Genomic DNA, 16,396 nt, shown 5'->3' on the forward strand with positions numbered 1-16,396 from the left:
GAAATTGATTGAACCTTTCATAGAAGGAAAATCTCGCAAAGACAACAAGAAGAACAAGAACATCTAAAAATGGCAAATAAACCACTTAAGGATTATGCAGCACCTTATGCCAGAGGGTTCCGTTCAAGCATTATAAGACCCTTTGTTGAAGCTAATAATTTTGAGATCAAGCCTGTGATAATAAATATGGTTCAACAAAATCAGTTTGATGGAGGGTCGCATGAAGATCCTAATCAACACTTAGAGGTTTTCTATGAAATATGCGGTACCATGAAGATGAATGGTGTACCTTCTGAAGTAGAGAGACTATTATTGTTTGGGGTTTCTCTACGAGACAGAGCTAAACAATGGCTGGATTCTTTACCTCTAAATAACATTACCATTTGGGAGCAATGTGAGTAGCAATTCTTAGATAAGTTCTATCCTCCAAGCAAGACAACTCATATGTGAAATCTTATTGCAAGCTTCAGACAATTTGACTCAGAATCTTTATTTGAAGCATGAGATAGATATAATAATATGCTCAGACAATGCCCATATCATGACTAAGAAGTCCTAGTGTCTCGCTACAGCTTGGAAGTCAATTATTGAAATATATATTTAATTGATTTACTATGAAGCATTTAACTAATACTTTAAATTTTTGTTAGAAAAATTTATTTAGGTCCGATCATTAAAATTTATTTAAATTATTTTTTTAAAACTTTAATCTAAACAATCTGTTGAAATTTTTTCGTTAGAAAATTTTTATGAACTAATTATCAAAATGTAAACTTTTTATTTTTGCCTAAAATGTAACTTTTTGTGAAATTTTGATTTAAACAATTTGTTAGAAAATTTTTATGAACTAATTATCAAAATGTAAACTTTCTATTTTACCTAAAAGTCAATAATTAAAGGAGTTTTTTTTTAAATCAAAGTTTTTTAAACTTAACCTTTCATAATTTTTTTTTATTTTTCCCTTATACTTTAAAGTCAGTTTTTCTAAAGTAATTTTAAAAATACTCTATTTTTAATGTGAACAAAAGGGGGAGTAGTAAAGATTAAGTCTTGGAGGAGGATAGTTAGTACAAATTTTTTTCTACCTGTAAAATTTTTTTACTTACAAAAATTATAACTGTTGTTTGTTTATGGTTTACCTTAACTTAACTTGGGTTTACTCACATCAAAAAGAGGGAGATTATAAGTACCCCAAGATGATTTTGATGTGATCGACCAAGTCAGGTTAGGTCCTGTTGGTATTTAACTCTTGTGTCTAAGCGTGTAGGAACTTGGGAGCACAAGAAGTCGAGTGAAAGACGCAGCTAGCAAGAAGGACGACATAGAAGAGAGTCGATGGGCTCGGTGCGTCTGAGGGACGAGGTGCTGCGAAAGAGTATACGGGTGGACGAGAAGGAGGCGCGCGGTGTTCCGAGGGATGAGAATCTGAAGCGGAAGATTGCTCGAAGGCCGAAAGTTGGGTTCGGGGCGAACCCTATTTCGAATGACCGAGATCACCTAAGTGAACGGAGTCAGAGTGGAAGATCCGGACCAATGCGAGCGGGACCGGAGCGGAAGACTAGGACCTGGTTCGGGCACCACTCCGGGTGCTAGGAACCAAAAATTATCCGGAACGTGACGTAGCGCGTCCCGTTGCAACGGGGATAAAAATTTATCCCCTTCCAAGCACCTAGACCCCTTTTAGGCGCCCCGACCAGGGCTATAAATACAACACTGGTCCCAAAAGTTTGAACAAAACACTTGAGAACACTTGTAAACACTTTTAGTTTGTTCTACTATTTGTTTGTGAGTCATCAACGCTGTAAGAGGCTTTTCCGTCTGAAGGAGATTGTTTATTGAACTTTCAACTTCCTTGGATTAACAACCTCCCCGATCGTAATCAAGTAACTCCTTCGTGCCTCTACTCTTAGTTTACTTTTTTTTCAGTCTTTAATTTTGATTTTGTAAGTGTTAGTTTAATTAAGCTATAAAAGTTCGAGGAATATTCATTTTATTTTGCAGGGCTATTCACCCCCTCTAGCCGGCCGCCAAGGGTCCTACAATTTCAATTGTTTTCATTATTAAAACATAATGTATTTTTTAATACAGGGCAAAGTTTGCATATACGAGATTGAAGTTATATTTGGGAGATACCATGTCATCCCTACAAATATCTTTTGAAAAATACATAAGATGTTGAGAATTCAGTTCGGGGATATTAAGAAGTCATTTGAGAGATCTCTCAATATTCCATGCCATCAACATTTACATGATGACATTTTCAATCAAATAAGATGTCAGATTTCATTAGAGACCATGGAGTTGATTTCTGGTCAGCTAAAATACGTTGAGGAAGTATCTCACCAACTAGCTGGCAGATGCAACTGTTCTATCAAAATTGTATACGGATTTCCATGCAAGCACGATCTTGCATATTACCATTACTTTCCATTCCAATTTTGCTAGAGTATCAACATTCATCGGAGGAGATTGTCTATGCACGTACATTGGTTTAATGAAGAGGGAGCATGACCTAACAGGACATCCCACGCTATTGAGATATTAGATGGGATGAATCCACATATGCGAGAGCATATGATAGACATGTTTTTCGATATGATAGATCCATCTCAAAATACAATTCAAGCCCCTTCGTACAACATTTAACATAGAGGTCAACCTATAGGTAGAGATGAGCAAAGTAGACGTCTTATACCTTCTTTTGCAGATGCATCCACTTCAGAATCTAGAGTCTCTCAACTGACTACAATGTCTCGAGAGAGAGGAAGACGTGGAAGGGGGTCGAAGGTTCGCAATACTCAAATGACCCATGATCACTCTCTAGTTCTACCCATCCATGATATTTATATTGAGAAATTACCTGTGTCTCTACAGCGTTATATTTCTCACATTGTTGATGTTCAACCTGACGGTCATTGTGGATTCAGGGAAATAGCTGCACTAATTGGGTATGATGAAGAAGGTTGATTTCAAGTACAATTCGAGCTTTTAGAAGAGATTCAACAAAATAAAGATCTATATGATCAACTTTATCTAGATCGAAATTTGTTAGCCGATCCATTATTCTTATTGAATTGGTTCGAGCTATGGGCACTAGAAATGTATTGGATAGACTCTATGCCTTTGAGAATTGTAATCGCATCAAGGTACAATCTTGTAGTGTATACATTTGGTGAGAATGTTGAAGTTGTTTTACTCACTTGCCATTAAGAAATCCTCCAGTTCCATACCAAGAACGTCGAGAAATAGTTATTGTCCATGTTGGCAATCACTTTGTGCAAGTTTTCTTACACTCTCATTACCCTGTACCATCTATTCCAACGTGGTGGTAACAACATTCATCGTACGAAGTTAAATGATGAGTCACTCGTTATAGGACACTTGTGGTACGAAGTAATAGGTACACCACCAAACGCGTTGGGAGTAGAATTTGGAAACAATATTGATTAAAATTTCTATTTTTATATATTCTTGTGTATTTTTTTATGTATTATACATGTATTCTTCATTTGAAAAAAAATATTTATTCGTAAGTTATAAATATGTTTACTATTAACTGTTAGTATTTTTATTTTGATCCATATTTTTTTATATTTTTTAAATTTTTTTACAAATAATAACTTCTAAAATTTATCCTAAAAAATATAAAAAAATTATTTAAAAAGAATAACTGATTAAAAAGTTGATAAAAAAAACTGATATAAAACCAATAAAAAAAAGAAACAACACTTAAAATTTAAAAAAAAAAACCGTGGTAAGGATATAAGGGTAAAAAACATGGATGGAGTCGGGAGCTGAGGGTGTCAGGAGGGTGGAAAAGCAGCTCCCATGATTTGGGTCGGTTCAGGTTTAAGCTTCATCTGCTGTTTCTTCATCTTTCGGAGAGGGCAGCGATGCCGAAGACCGGATTGGGCTGCGAGCCGGTGGTGGGCTCGCTGACGGCGTCGAGGAAGAGGGAGTATAAGGTCAGCAATCGCGTCCACGAGGGGAAGCGCCCCCTCTACGCCATCGCCTTCAACTTCATCGACGCCCGCTACTACGACGTTTTCGCCACTGTCGGCGGCAATCGGGTTAGGTTCCTCCGCCCTGCTCCGACCTAATATTTTCTAAGACAACATTGCTCGCAAACTTTTTCTCCTCTTTTTTTTTATTCTGATTTTCTTTTGGTGTGGTTTGTGTTATTAGAATGTTTGGCGACAATTTTTTAGTTAATAATCCCTGGAAGCTGGACAGTATCATATTAGCAATGACCAAATGTTGTCACTTTCTTGTAGGTAACTGTGTATCGTTGTCTTGAAGGAGGTATCGTTGCCATATTGCAGGCGTATGTTGATGAAGATGTACGTATTTCTCAATTTTATGTTGAAGACAAACGTGTTGATTTTATGTGTTGACCTAACTAAGCTAACATATTACAAAAATAATCAGGCGCTTTACTTAAATGAATTGCAGAGCTTTTCTTGTTAAGATATTGATAAGAGGAATACTTGATCTCTAAATATTGTTTTTTTGGCAAGGAAAGATGCTATATTAATTAACATACTAGGACCATCAATTACAGTCATAACAATGAAACAAATTATGCACGATGAATTTTAACTAGGAAATTGTGACCTATCTCTAAGCACATCAGCTGGTTATTTTGCAGAGGGATTTACATTGTATGCCCCTTGTTAATTGATTGCATGAGCCATGATATCTTGTTCTAACAATATGAATGATCTAAACTTGTTGCTCAGAAGGATGAGTCATTCTATACGTTGAGTTGGGCATGTGACACCGATGGCACCCCATTTTTGGTAGCTGGTGGAAGCAACGGAATCATCCGTGTCATCAATTCTGGCACCGAGAAGATACACAAGGTAGAAAAATGTCTTTTATCTTGACTATTGGACTAAAATAATGAAAATGCAAAAGACAGAGTGTTCACTTTCCATTTTGAAAGTTCCTTTCATTAATAAGACATTTGATGGAAGAACTTTTTCATGGTGAACCTATCTGTCATACCTACTAGCCCTCATATTTATCTTTATAGTGTCTTCAGTAATAAACCTCTCTGCCAATAGAAATTCTCAAAGCCCTTGTGATTTATAGCTTTATATCTTGCACATTTTTATTTTCATGAATATGTAACTTGGAAGTACTTGAGTATATCTTTAGACTTGGTTTTGCTGATTGTGGAATGCAAACACTCTGCAGAGTTTTGTTGGTCATGGAGACTCTATTAATGAAATAAGGACCCAAGCATTGAGACCTTCTCTAGTGGTGTCTGCAAGCAAGGTACAGTGACTAAAATTGTCTGTTTTTGTTTCACTCTAGTTAAATCACAGTGATGGGACAGGTAACCATTAACAGGATGAGTCAGTCCGGTTATGGAATTTACATACAGGAATTTGTATACTGATATTTGCTGGAGCCGGTGGTCACAGAAATGAAGTGTTGAGTGTTGTAAGTGCAGCTAAATTATTATTTGTGTTTTGGCACTTTGCATCTAAGCTTGTAGTTGGCTGATATAATAATGAAGAAAAAAAAACCCAACTATTTTTTTTTCCAATATGTAGGACTTCCATCCCTCTGACATATACCGAATAGCTAGTTGTGGTATGGATAATACTGTCAAGATCTGGTCAATGAAAGGTAACCAACATTTTTTTTTTCAATCTGATTTTGATTTCTTCTATATTAATTAGTTTCACTTCATCAATATATACTTTTCTTTACAGAGTTCTGGACATATGTTGAGAAATCATTCACTTGGACAGACTTACCATCAAAATTTCCAACCAAATATGTGCAATTTCCGGTAGGAACCAAGCCTCTCTACTACCACCTAAGAGGGTGGCTGGAGTAAGATTGATTTTATTTAGTTATTCATAGTGCTTTACTTGAACTGCTGCTGTCTCAGGTGTTTATTGCCTCAGTTCACTCCAACTATGTGGACTGCACTAGGTGGCTTGGTGATTTTGTCCTATCAAAGGTGAGTATTGACATATTGTAATACTGTTATTCTTCGAAACTAGTTGATTCTTTTTGTACTTAGCTTTTTCTTGATTCTCGATGTGCCAAACTTGCATATTTTCACATAGATAAGCCAATTGTTGCCTACCACTTCTTTGGTATATGTTTATCATTGAACTCCGTGCAAGGTATACTGGGGGTGTGTTATAAGCCAAATTTTCTCGAAACAGTGAAGTACAACTGTTATATTCTGAAAATGGCCATTATCATCATATGGAATATGCATAGACAGATGCTTAATTATGCGTATTGTTTCATGACGTCCAATGGCCATTATTGTCAAGGCGTGTTTGTCCTAACTATTTTGGGTCAGCTATAAGCAATGTTATCCCTCTATTGATCTTTATGTTAGGGCACATCAAGTGTGTTTTACGAACTTCAACTGTAAGTTAGGGTTTGGGGTTTGGGGTATTGGGTTTAGGGCAAGGTTTAAAATTTCGACCCGTGCTGAGGTTTGGTATTAGACCGAAACGATACGATTTCGGTACTGTATCGTGCCGTGCCGATATAGTTTCGGTATTTTTAAATAAAAAATATATTAATTAAAAACTAAAATATTTAACATAAATATTTTAAAAAAATAATATAAAAAATAATCTTTAAAAAAAGAAAAGATATGAAAATAGATAAATAAATAAATAAATAAAAATTTTATTATAAATTTTAAATTAAAATAAATAAAATATAAAATTAATTAGATAATTTTATTAGGGTTTAAGAAAGTCTCTTTAGATTATCTTCATCATAGCTAGGAGTTGATTAAAATAATTAACTTAAGTTTAATTAAAAAAAATCTGAAATCCAACATCACTCGCGAGCCTGCACGATTTCGGCGCTGTCGCGGGGTTGCGCGACCAGCCATGGCCATAGGAACCTAACTCCTTCGGCACGATTGCGTTGGTCGTGCGACCCCTTTGCAACGACCACAAGGTCGCATGATGCCTCCGCGGTGGTAGCGGAAGAGTTATGCGACCCCTCCGCTGCTGTTGTAGGGTCGAGCGACCCCTCTGTTATGACCACGGGGTCACGCAACATGTCGCACCTGTCGCGGGTCTTGTGCCAGTGCGTGTCGCCGAGCGGAACGAGATGTTTCACCTATTTTGACCGTCTCGGCACGACACTTTAAACCATGGTTTAGGGTTTAGGTGTACATCAAGTTGTGTTAGCGGTGCTTTATATAAAAATTGCCCCCTATTCAAACCTGTATGTTCAAAAGAGGGAGTTTTGAAGCCAAAGGGATCTTCATGTAAGGATGCTTGTCTGGATAGTTCAACTTATTCTATTTTTCTTTTTGTTTTCTAAAAATAAAATATCACACATCTAACCTTCCTGATTGAAGTGAATGACTATTTTTCTACCAATGCGTTCTATCCTAAAACTATCACACCACTAGATGAATCTTATGATAATTGATTAAATTGAACAAAAATGCTAATTCATATACCTGGAAAATGTCAAATAATAGTGAAAGAAAGGTTGGGATGGAAACTTGTTTGGTATCTAATTTCCTGAATACTGTGTTAGGTATTCAATAGGGTTGGTTTCACAGGGCCATGATTAAAAGAGTATAATAGGGTCAGATTTTACAAACATGGCAAACTATAAACTGAGATTTTTTCCTTTACATGATGATACACATTTATGATCAAATCAAGAAGAGATAAAATCAAGGAAAGAGTCATATAAGTCTATCTATGAATTTTACTTCATTCAAATTGGATATCCTACAATAAGTTATAACAAATTTTTTACCATAAGGTCAAAAAATCTCAAGAAGAATATTCTAGGACCGCTTTAACAAACTTTGAATAAATTAATAATTATGATTTTGTTCATAATTATTTAGGTCTTTGATCTTAAATTTTAATTACTTGAAACATGTTACTGAAAATTGATGTTGATTTATTTCATAGTACATATAAAGATTAGGATAGATGAATATAAGAAGATTAGAATCAGACAAACCCTCCACCATATAGAGGCATCTTATGGAATATAACACATCATTTTCAGTGTTGACACCCGACCAATACTTCTACCTCATAGTTTCTAATATTTTGAGTTTAAATAAATAGGGAAGCAAGTAGCTTCTTAAAAAATTCTCCAAGATAAAGTTGAAAGGAAATAGGAAGAACGGATGAAGTGATCTTAGAGGACATTAAGCAAAATCTAGTTGGGTTTCATCTTTAGGATAAGTAATTTATCTTTTGCCCTTGACTTGTAAATAACTTCATGTTGAATTTAGATTTGTGTTATGTTCTGTCCTAATCTATTGGCTGATTATTTTTTTTTTCTCATTCAAACAAAGAAAAATTTTTATGCCCATTCTAGATGAAAGAAAATAATCGGACTTTAATTCATATGATCAATAACATAAAAAGTCTTCATTTATATTCCAACATTTGGAATAGATTATATCCATCTTGTATGAGCAGAAATCAAAAGAGTTATGCACTATGATGTGCACACAACTTAGGTGGACTTGGTAAGTCAAAATAATGTGAACAAGAGTGAAGAAATGGAATAAATGTAAAAATTAAAATTAAGAAATGAAAAATAACACAATGATGTATCTAAATTTGGTGAATTAACTAATCTAAAGACGTGTTGTATATTAAAAAGAACATATTGCAAAATTAAACATAAATTTTGGAAGATAAATTCATCAGAGAACTAATATGTGTAATTTGGCTTTCACTTTGTTTTGCTTAGTGTCTGTCTCTTGGTAAGGTTGGAGACACAACAAATAAAAATAGTTAACTAGATTTTATATTTTATTAATAATGAGGCTTGGACTATAATGTGGATTTGTAGCTAGAGGAATATAAGTAGAATGTGCTTCGAGGTTGTTGATTCTCAGTTGACTTTGATTTGGGTCATTGCGATTCTGTCCATACTTGAACCAATGTTTGGTAAGGACTTAGGTCATTAGGACTTTGCTTCTAGGGGTAATCGTTGCATTGCTAACTTTGGAAGGGTAGAGCATCTAGCTCCTCCAATCATTTCTATGTTAGAGTTCATGATTCTCCTTTTTATATTCACTAGATAGTGGATATCTCTTTGTAGTGGTAGTGACTTTGAAAGGAATTGTCTGAGATGCCCTTCAGAGCTTGTATAGAATCTGAGAAAGAGTGTTTGCTAGTCTTAGGGTGCTACGTGATATTACTAGATATGAGCCAGCGTGGTGTCATAGGTGACTCAGTGTTCACATATTTTTTTTTTTAAATGTAGATAGTATACCTAGGGGCCCTTTGATGGTTTTGTGGTCTTTAAAAGTTGAGATGAATTTTCTCTCGCATAATTTTGTCAAAAATGTGAAGATACACAAGCTTTGAAGACAATGACTTTTTCTTCCCGTTGATAAATTTACAGTGGTCAAGAGTTAAAACTTATAGATTTGTTAAAGCTAATAAGTTGCCTCCCATGCTTGGTGTGGTGGTAAGAGGCAGAGTGTATTCCTAAGCAACCACGGTTTAATTCTCACATAGGGCACACCTATGGTGATTGAATTACTAGTGAAGCTGGGGCGCCATGTCAGGAGCCACCGCGCTTCTTGGATTTACTTGGTGGATGGAATGTGGGGCCGGACCTTCTACTCCAGGATTAATCGGTTGTAAGATTGGGATACCTAGTATATATAAAAAAACAAGTTAAAGCTAATAAATTAACATGATTTTAATTAATTTAAGAGTTATTTGTGATATAACTTTACATCGACCCTATCATATTTATGTAGACAAATTTGAATAGTTCAAACTTACTTTCTTGAAGTTGAATAAATTTACTTTTGCCTAGGATATCTAGTCATTGAGTATTATGTGAAAGTCTTTGTCAATTGATATAATACAATATTATCGTTTACAACTTAATATAGTAGCAAGTAAAATCTTTATTGGCCACCATGAGATCTGGGGTTCGAATCTCGGTAAAATCGAGGTAAATGCCTCCCTTATGTACTAGTCATTATTCTAAAGGCTAGTAGCCGCCCGTGATTTACCTCCTCCGTGTTGGCCTTGGGACAGGTTGGCCGGGGCGTTGGAGACGATACCACCAAGTAAAATCTTTATTGGCGTTTCTTTTTTTTCCCAATCCCTTGAAGTGAGTTTGCTAGTTGACGAGATGACACAACTTTGTTCCGATGCTCACTTTAACATAGATTTTTGTTCTCTCTCCTTTCTTTCCCTATATGAATACCCTTTTCTAAAGTGCTTCCAATTTCTCCCATATCTCCTTCCTTCATCCATGACATTGTTTTTATTATTCCTTTCTGAGGTAACCTCCAACCTTGACTCCAATGTTGACATGGTTGGCAATAAAGCATGCAAACAGATGCTGGAGGAAGAAAACCAAGTCTGACACTAGAAGCTTACTGTTTTACCCAATGACCAACATCGAGGCAACTCCAACACTAGAAGCAAAATACTGAGAAGCAGTGAGCGTTGATTGGCTATGACGTGCAGGCAATTATCGGGTTGGCAATTTGTGTGCGACTGACGGGTAGAGGTGTGCGGGTGACTAGTGGGCGGCAGTGTGTGTGGGATGGGGTGGTGGCAGGACAGCAACCAGCGGGTTGGATAGAGATGAAGAGAAAGAGTAGGGGGGATCGCTGAAGAAGGGAGAAACAGGAAGAAAAATGGAAAAAAAAGTAACGTAATAATCCCTAACTTTTAAAAATATCATTATTTAATTAATTTTGATCGAACCAAATTAAATATATTAAACTAGACTCTTATACATATAAACTTGGTTCAATTTTAAATTAACTAAAATAAATTCAAATTGAACCTAATTTGAACCCAGGCTTTATCATCATGTCTACTAAGAGACATGATCCAATCTTAAAGCGACTTTTATTTGAATTCCAAAATTTAAAATATAAGTTGATTTTGTTGAATAATTCATTAAAAAATTTTAAAAAATAATTTAAAATGTAAAATATTTTTAAAAATAATTAAATAGAATAACATTTAATATCTAACATGGGTGAAGATGATTTTGTGTTTTATGTTCACGATGGTCATAAAGATTGTTTTGTATTCTATTTTTACATTGAAAGGTTGTGTGAGCGAGCGATTAAAAAAATAAGATTCAACATTGCTTTAATTAAAAAAATTATTTAATTAAATTAATTTTTATTTATTTATATTGAAAATACATGGTAAATTAAAGTATTTTTTTTAAAACTCTAATCATTACAAATTAAAATATATATATATATATATATATATATATATATATATATATTCAAATTTAAAATTGATTTTATCAAAGAATTGAATCTATAAATTTTAAATTTAATTAAGCTAAATTCAAATCAAAATTTTATTTATTAAAAATATTATACACTAAATAAATTTAATTTAAAAATTTAAAATCTGATTTAAATCTAAATATAATATTTTTAAATTTGATTTTTTGGTCTACTTTAATAATTATAATTATTTGAAATAAATAAAACTGGATTAAAATTTTGACGCTCAAATACATGAAAAAAACCTGAAATAATGATATTAATGCCTAAATTTTTTATTAAATGCTAATAAATAAAATTTAAATACAATTACATAAAGTGATAAAAATATACATTCATTTAAATAAGATTTTATCCTTAACAATAAAAGTTTCTCGGTCTTTAAATATAAAATTACTGCAATGCTACAAAATTTAAAAGTAAAAGCTGTCCTAGTTTATAGAGGACTAAGGTCTCATATTTTCGTTGCACATTCAGCGTTTTGCAAATTATGTGTAAATTACTATGAAATGAAAGAAATATATAATTTACAAATGACAAATTAAAATCAAACCTTAAATTGGTTGCAAATATATTTAATTTGAAGAGTGAGGTGATTAAATTAATCAACATATAAAAACATAAATGTATTACTAATCTAATTAATTATTAAATAATTAATTATAAAAAGTCAATTGTTTTTATTAATTATTCAGTTAATAAATACTAAAATTGTATTAGCATGATATGATACGGTATTGAAATCATATTGTTTCAGTCAAAACCGAAACTTTTAAACCTTGCTTTAAACTCTTATGATTAGAGATTTTTTTTTTGGAATAATATAATTCCACCACTGTATTAATGCACAAATGATATCATATAACTCTTTATTGTTGGTTCTTGCCAAAAATGAACAACTTTTTATCAAAAAGCAATGAATCTAAATTCTTGGCTAAGTACATATTTAATACCAATGTTTAAGGCATCACACTTAAGTTCAAACAATTGGTTGAAGTCGGGTAGTGTAAGAATAAGTACCTAAATCATCTTTTTGATAAGTTCAAAGCTTTGTTAAGCTTCCATTGACCGCTTTAAAGTTCTGTCCTTTAAGCATTTGGTGAGCGAAGAAATAATGTTCTTGATGAAATGCTGATGAAGTAGTATTGAAGTTTTGAATCCCATGAACTATTCTTGGAGTAGGTTATAAGATTATAGTTTCTACCTTTGAAGAGTCTATCTTGATGCCTTGAAAAGAGACAATTTAGTCAAAGAAGACATAAGACTATTTGTCTAGAATGAACATTTCTTAAAGTTTAAATAAAGGTTTTCCTCTTTCAAGACATTAAAGATAAATTATAGATGCACTTAGTGCCATCAGGCCAATTGTGGCGGGGTGGGCCGCCTCGCCATTTTGGTGGGTTGGGAAATCCAACCCAACTTAAGGCGAGTTGCGGGTAGCCCATGAGCCCTTCAAAAAAATTAAAAAATATAGAAAAATAAAAAATTTGAAGTTTGGGTTGTAAATTTGGCGGGTCAAGCCCACAAGCCCATTGACTTTTCCACTTTAGGTTTAAATTTCAGATATTTTTTCCTAACCTGCGAGCCAATTCGAGCTTGCCACGGGCTAGCCCGCGACCTATGTGGGTCGGCCCGCCTGGACTCGTCTTAAAATGTGTTGATAAAATTTAAACCCAACCCTGCTTAAATTGTTTGGTGGAGCGGGCCAATCCGGCAGGTCAAACTTAAATTGACGGCTCTAGGTGATTATATGCTTGTCTTGAATATTATCAAAATAGACAATAAAAAATTTGTCAATCAAATATTTTAAAATATATTTTTTTAGTCTTATAAAAAGTTATAGGAGCTTTATAAAACTTGAAGTATATAATTGTCCATTCATATAATTTTTATCTTATTTTGAAAATCATCTTCCATTCATCCATTTATCACGGGTCTTATGTAGATTTGATGATTACCCTCCAACGATTAATCTTAGAAAATATAGAAATGCCATAAAGTTGATCAAGTAAATCATCCGACCATGGAACAAGAAGTGATTTTTGATATTTATCTTGTTTATAGCTCTATTATCTATACACATTTGAAAAGAGTCATCTTCTTTGAAACAAGAAGTTGGGAACAACATAAGTACTCATCCTTTTTTGAATTAAGCTCTTTAAAAATTCATCAATTAATGCAGGATAAGGCTGCATACAAAAGAGTCAATGTGGTCTGATCCTTCCCTAGCCATATTGATGGGAGCTTCGTGCTCCGGTTACCTTTTTAATCGTTGCAATTCTTCACTCTCTTTGGAATTAATGTGTACTTTCTTTAGGATTAACTATTGCTTTATTTGGAAGTATAGAGCCCATAATAAAATCAATACCCTTAGTAAGAGGAAGGCCATAAGAAATTTCATCAAAAAAATATCATGAAAAGTTGTAAGTGTAGGCTTAATTGAAGGATGATAGTCATCAATTTATTCAAATAAGAGCTCGAGGCGCCCGAGAACCTTTCAATTTCTAATCAAATTGAGATTTTGAAAAATAGCAACTTTAATTATCAGCTTTATGACCACTTATAAGTTTTGAAGGGGCTAAGAAGATCTTTACTCTTTCTTTAATAAAGGCATATGGCCATCATACTATGCCACATCATATTTTATCTTTACAAGGAATGTCAAAAAAAGTCAACAAAGTAATATTGACTTTTACCTTATTAGCCTTTAGCTAAAGGGAGTTTGTAAGGTTAAAGATGCTCCACCTGCCTTTGGCTAAATGATAGTTTCTCCATCGTGGTTTAGCTACAATGTTTTTATGACTTCCTCTAAACATCGCCATAGATGCTTTGCAAAGTCATCATTATCATCTTGAATTAGAAAAGCATTTAAAGCTCAATAAAAAGAGTTTTCACCATTATTATTATATGTGATATTGGCCTTTCAATTTTTTCATCATACATTGAAGATATGCCTTCCTCATGAGTTATTATTCAAGAGATTCTTCTACAATAGTGAAAACCTTTCTTTTAGGACAATCCAAAGCAATATGATCATGTCCTTTGCATTTGAATTATTGGATGAAATCTAAAGAAGGCCTCTTGATTGCAGTTGACTTATCATCATAGTAGAAGCGTTATTGTTCGAGAACTTTAAGCTTTGTAAAGCACTATCTTGGCTGGAACTAGTTCCACGAGCAAAAGTTTAAGTTCCACTAACATTCGTGGATTCTTGAACCTTTAACTTGTCTTTCCATCTTTATAGCCAACTTGTCTTTCCACTAACATTCGTGGTAAGGTCAAAAATTGGCGCATCATTTATTTCTTGTCTTAGCCCATAAAAAAAAATGATAAACCCAGTTAGCCTTGGGTGATTGGTCTGATCCCATGAAATTTTCACACCGGCCACCAGGTAAATCGGGAAGCGTTTGCGGCGGGTGGCCGAGAAGTCTAGCATTCTTTGGTTGTGTGCTCCATTTGGAAGAAAAATTCCTGCAAATTCTCTAGGGATTAAACCGCGGGTGCCTGGGTGACAACTTGAATGCCCTATCGCTGCACCATAACCCCCGAGGGCTTGTCTTAGCCCATCAAGATATTGGGATGACTTGTTTTATTGGCTAGGAAATTTCACATCCATTATTAGGTGATTAATCTCCTCCTTGTATTCTCCAACGAAAGACTTTTGGGCCAACTGATGGAACTTAAGGTAAGTGATGCATGATCGACCCATCATGACTCCTTGAACTTCAAACGATCATAACTTTTGACTAGGGACTCGGAATTAGGTTTTGTTTATCGCTGTATAATTTAAAAATATATATTTGTTATGGGTATCCGTAACCATTAATTTCGGGTCTAAATTTTACCGTTTAAACCCTCATCTGAGCCTCAAAAAATTTTATAACTATTTTTTAGTAATTTTTATTTTTATGGTATTTAGTATATTTTTGGTATTCCTTGAAATTTTGGGTCATAATTAGTTTAAAAATAGTGTCCTGTTTTTATTAATTTAATTTTTGCCAGGAGTTTTTTTTTTCGGAAAGATCTCATTTCTTTTTCTACAAGATTAGAATTGAGATCAATATATTGGGATTTCTTTCCTTTCTTTGTCTTAAGATCTAGAATTTATATAAACTCCTATCTAGTTGTATGAGGATTCATCCCTCAGTTAATAATAAAGTTTCCTTTTTTAGTAAACAGTAGATTTTTCTCCTTATTTTTCTTCAGGTTCTCTTCTTACCTTCTCCTCAATTTCCCCTTTTCGTCAGCTCGTAGGATAATCGCATGTCAGTAAGTGACTTGCAAATAATTCTCTAATAAGAATTTCTATGATATGAGAGATGAAGTTGAATGATTGGAACAACTTGATGTCACATGATTGGAAAGTTGAGCAGTTGCAAACGATAGCTCTTGCATCAACACTATCTTCCATCTTTGGGTGCTTAGTTAGCAAATCTTTTTTTTTTAATCTAGTATCTAATTATTTGAACCGACTAATCCGAGAGATAATCGACTCGGCCACACGTAAGTTTCCTACTAGCCAACAAAGTAAATCAGGAAGCATGAATGACGTGTCGCTCTGCAGTTAGGATTCCAGGGTTGTCTTGAAATTAATTCGCAGTGCGGCGTAGCTAGGAATCGACTCATGAATGCCTAGTTAATTGCAGAAGTGCCTTGCCGTTGCACCTTAGCCTCGAGGGCCTTAGTTAGCAAACTCTTGATTTCACTAAAGTATAGTACATAATCATTACTAATATCTACTAATAAGCTACCCTTTGAGGCCATAAAGGGTCTTAAGGTAGCGACAACTAGCGATTGAAATACTGTTCCATATCGAGCGGCATAGATGATTTTTACTAGAGCCGACAATTTGGATTGGGCTCGTCTGGATGACCTGTCCTGTCAAACAATTTTAGCGAGTTGGGTTGGAATTTTATCAACCTAAACCCACTGCGGGCCAACCCACATAGGCCTGTGACTCGCGAGGGTCGGCTTGTGACGGGCTTGGTTGACCTGCGGGTTGAAAAACATATGTAAACCAAGTTTTATATCAATTTATTATCTTTTTTTATAAATTTAAATAAAAATAGTACGTTTCATTAAACACCAATACTTATTTGTGTTCATTGACATTTAAAATACCTATTT

The 16,396-nt window shown here is 34.1% G+C and overlaps 1 protein-coding gene across 1 annotated transcript in view; it reads left to right on the forward strand.

Moving 5' to 3' along the window:
• The first annotated feature begins 3,795 nt into the window (after nucleotides 1–3,795).
• Nucleotides 3,796–16,396, forward strand: part of LOC122014786 (polycomb group protein FIE1-like) — a 64,824-nt gene continuing 52,223 nt past the window's right edge. The window contains exons 1-8 of the mRNA XM_042571215.1: nucleotides 3,796–4,070; nucleotides 4,275–4,340; nucleotides 4,740–4,862; nucleotides 5,200–5,280; nucleotides 5,356–5,448; nucleotides 5,562–5,637; nucleotides 5,724–5,803; nucleotides 5,906–5,977. Coding sequence (XP_042427149.1) covers nucleotides 3,894–4,070; nucleotides 4,275–4,340; nucleotides 4,740–4,862; nucleotides 5,200–5,280; nucleotides 5,356–5,448; nucleotides 5,562–5,637; nucleotides 5,724–5,803; nucleotides 5,906–5,977 — 768 coding nt within the window. The 5' untranslated portion in view covers nucleotides 3,796–3,893. The remainder of the gene's footprint in view (nucleotides 4,071–4,274; nucleotides 4,341–4,739; nucleotides 4,863–5,199; nucleotides 5,281–5,355; nucleotides 5,449–5,561; nucleotides 5,638–5,723; nucleotides 5,804–5,905; nucleotides 5,978–16,396) is intronic.

This window comes from Zingiber officinale, chromosome 8B, assembly GCF_018446385.1.
Source record: "Zingiber officinale cultivar Zhangliang chromosome 8B, Zo_v1.1, whole genome shotgun sequence".
NCBI lineage: Eukaryota > Viridiplantae > Streptophyta > Magnoliopsida > Zingiberales > Zingiberaceae > Zingiber > Zingiber officinale.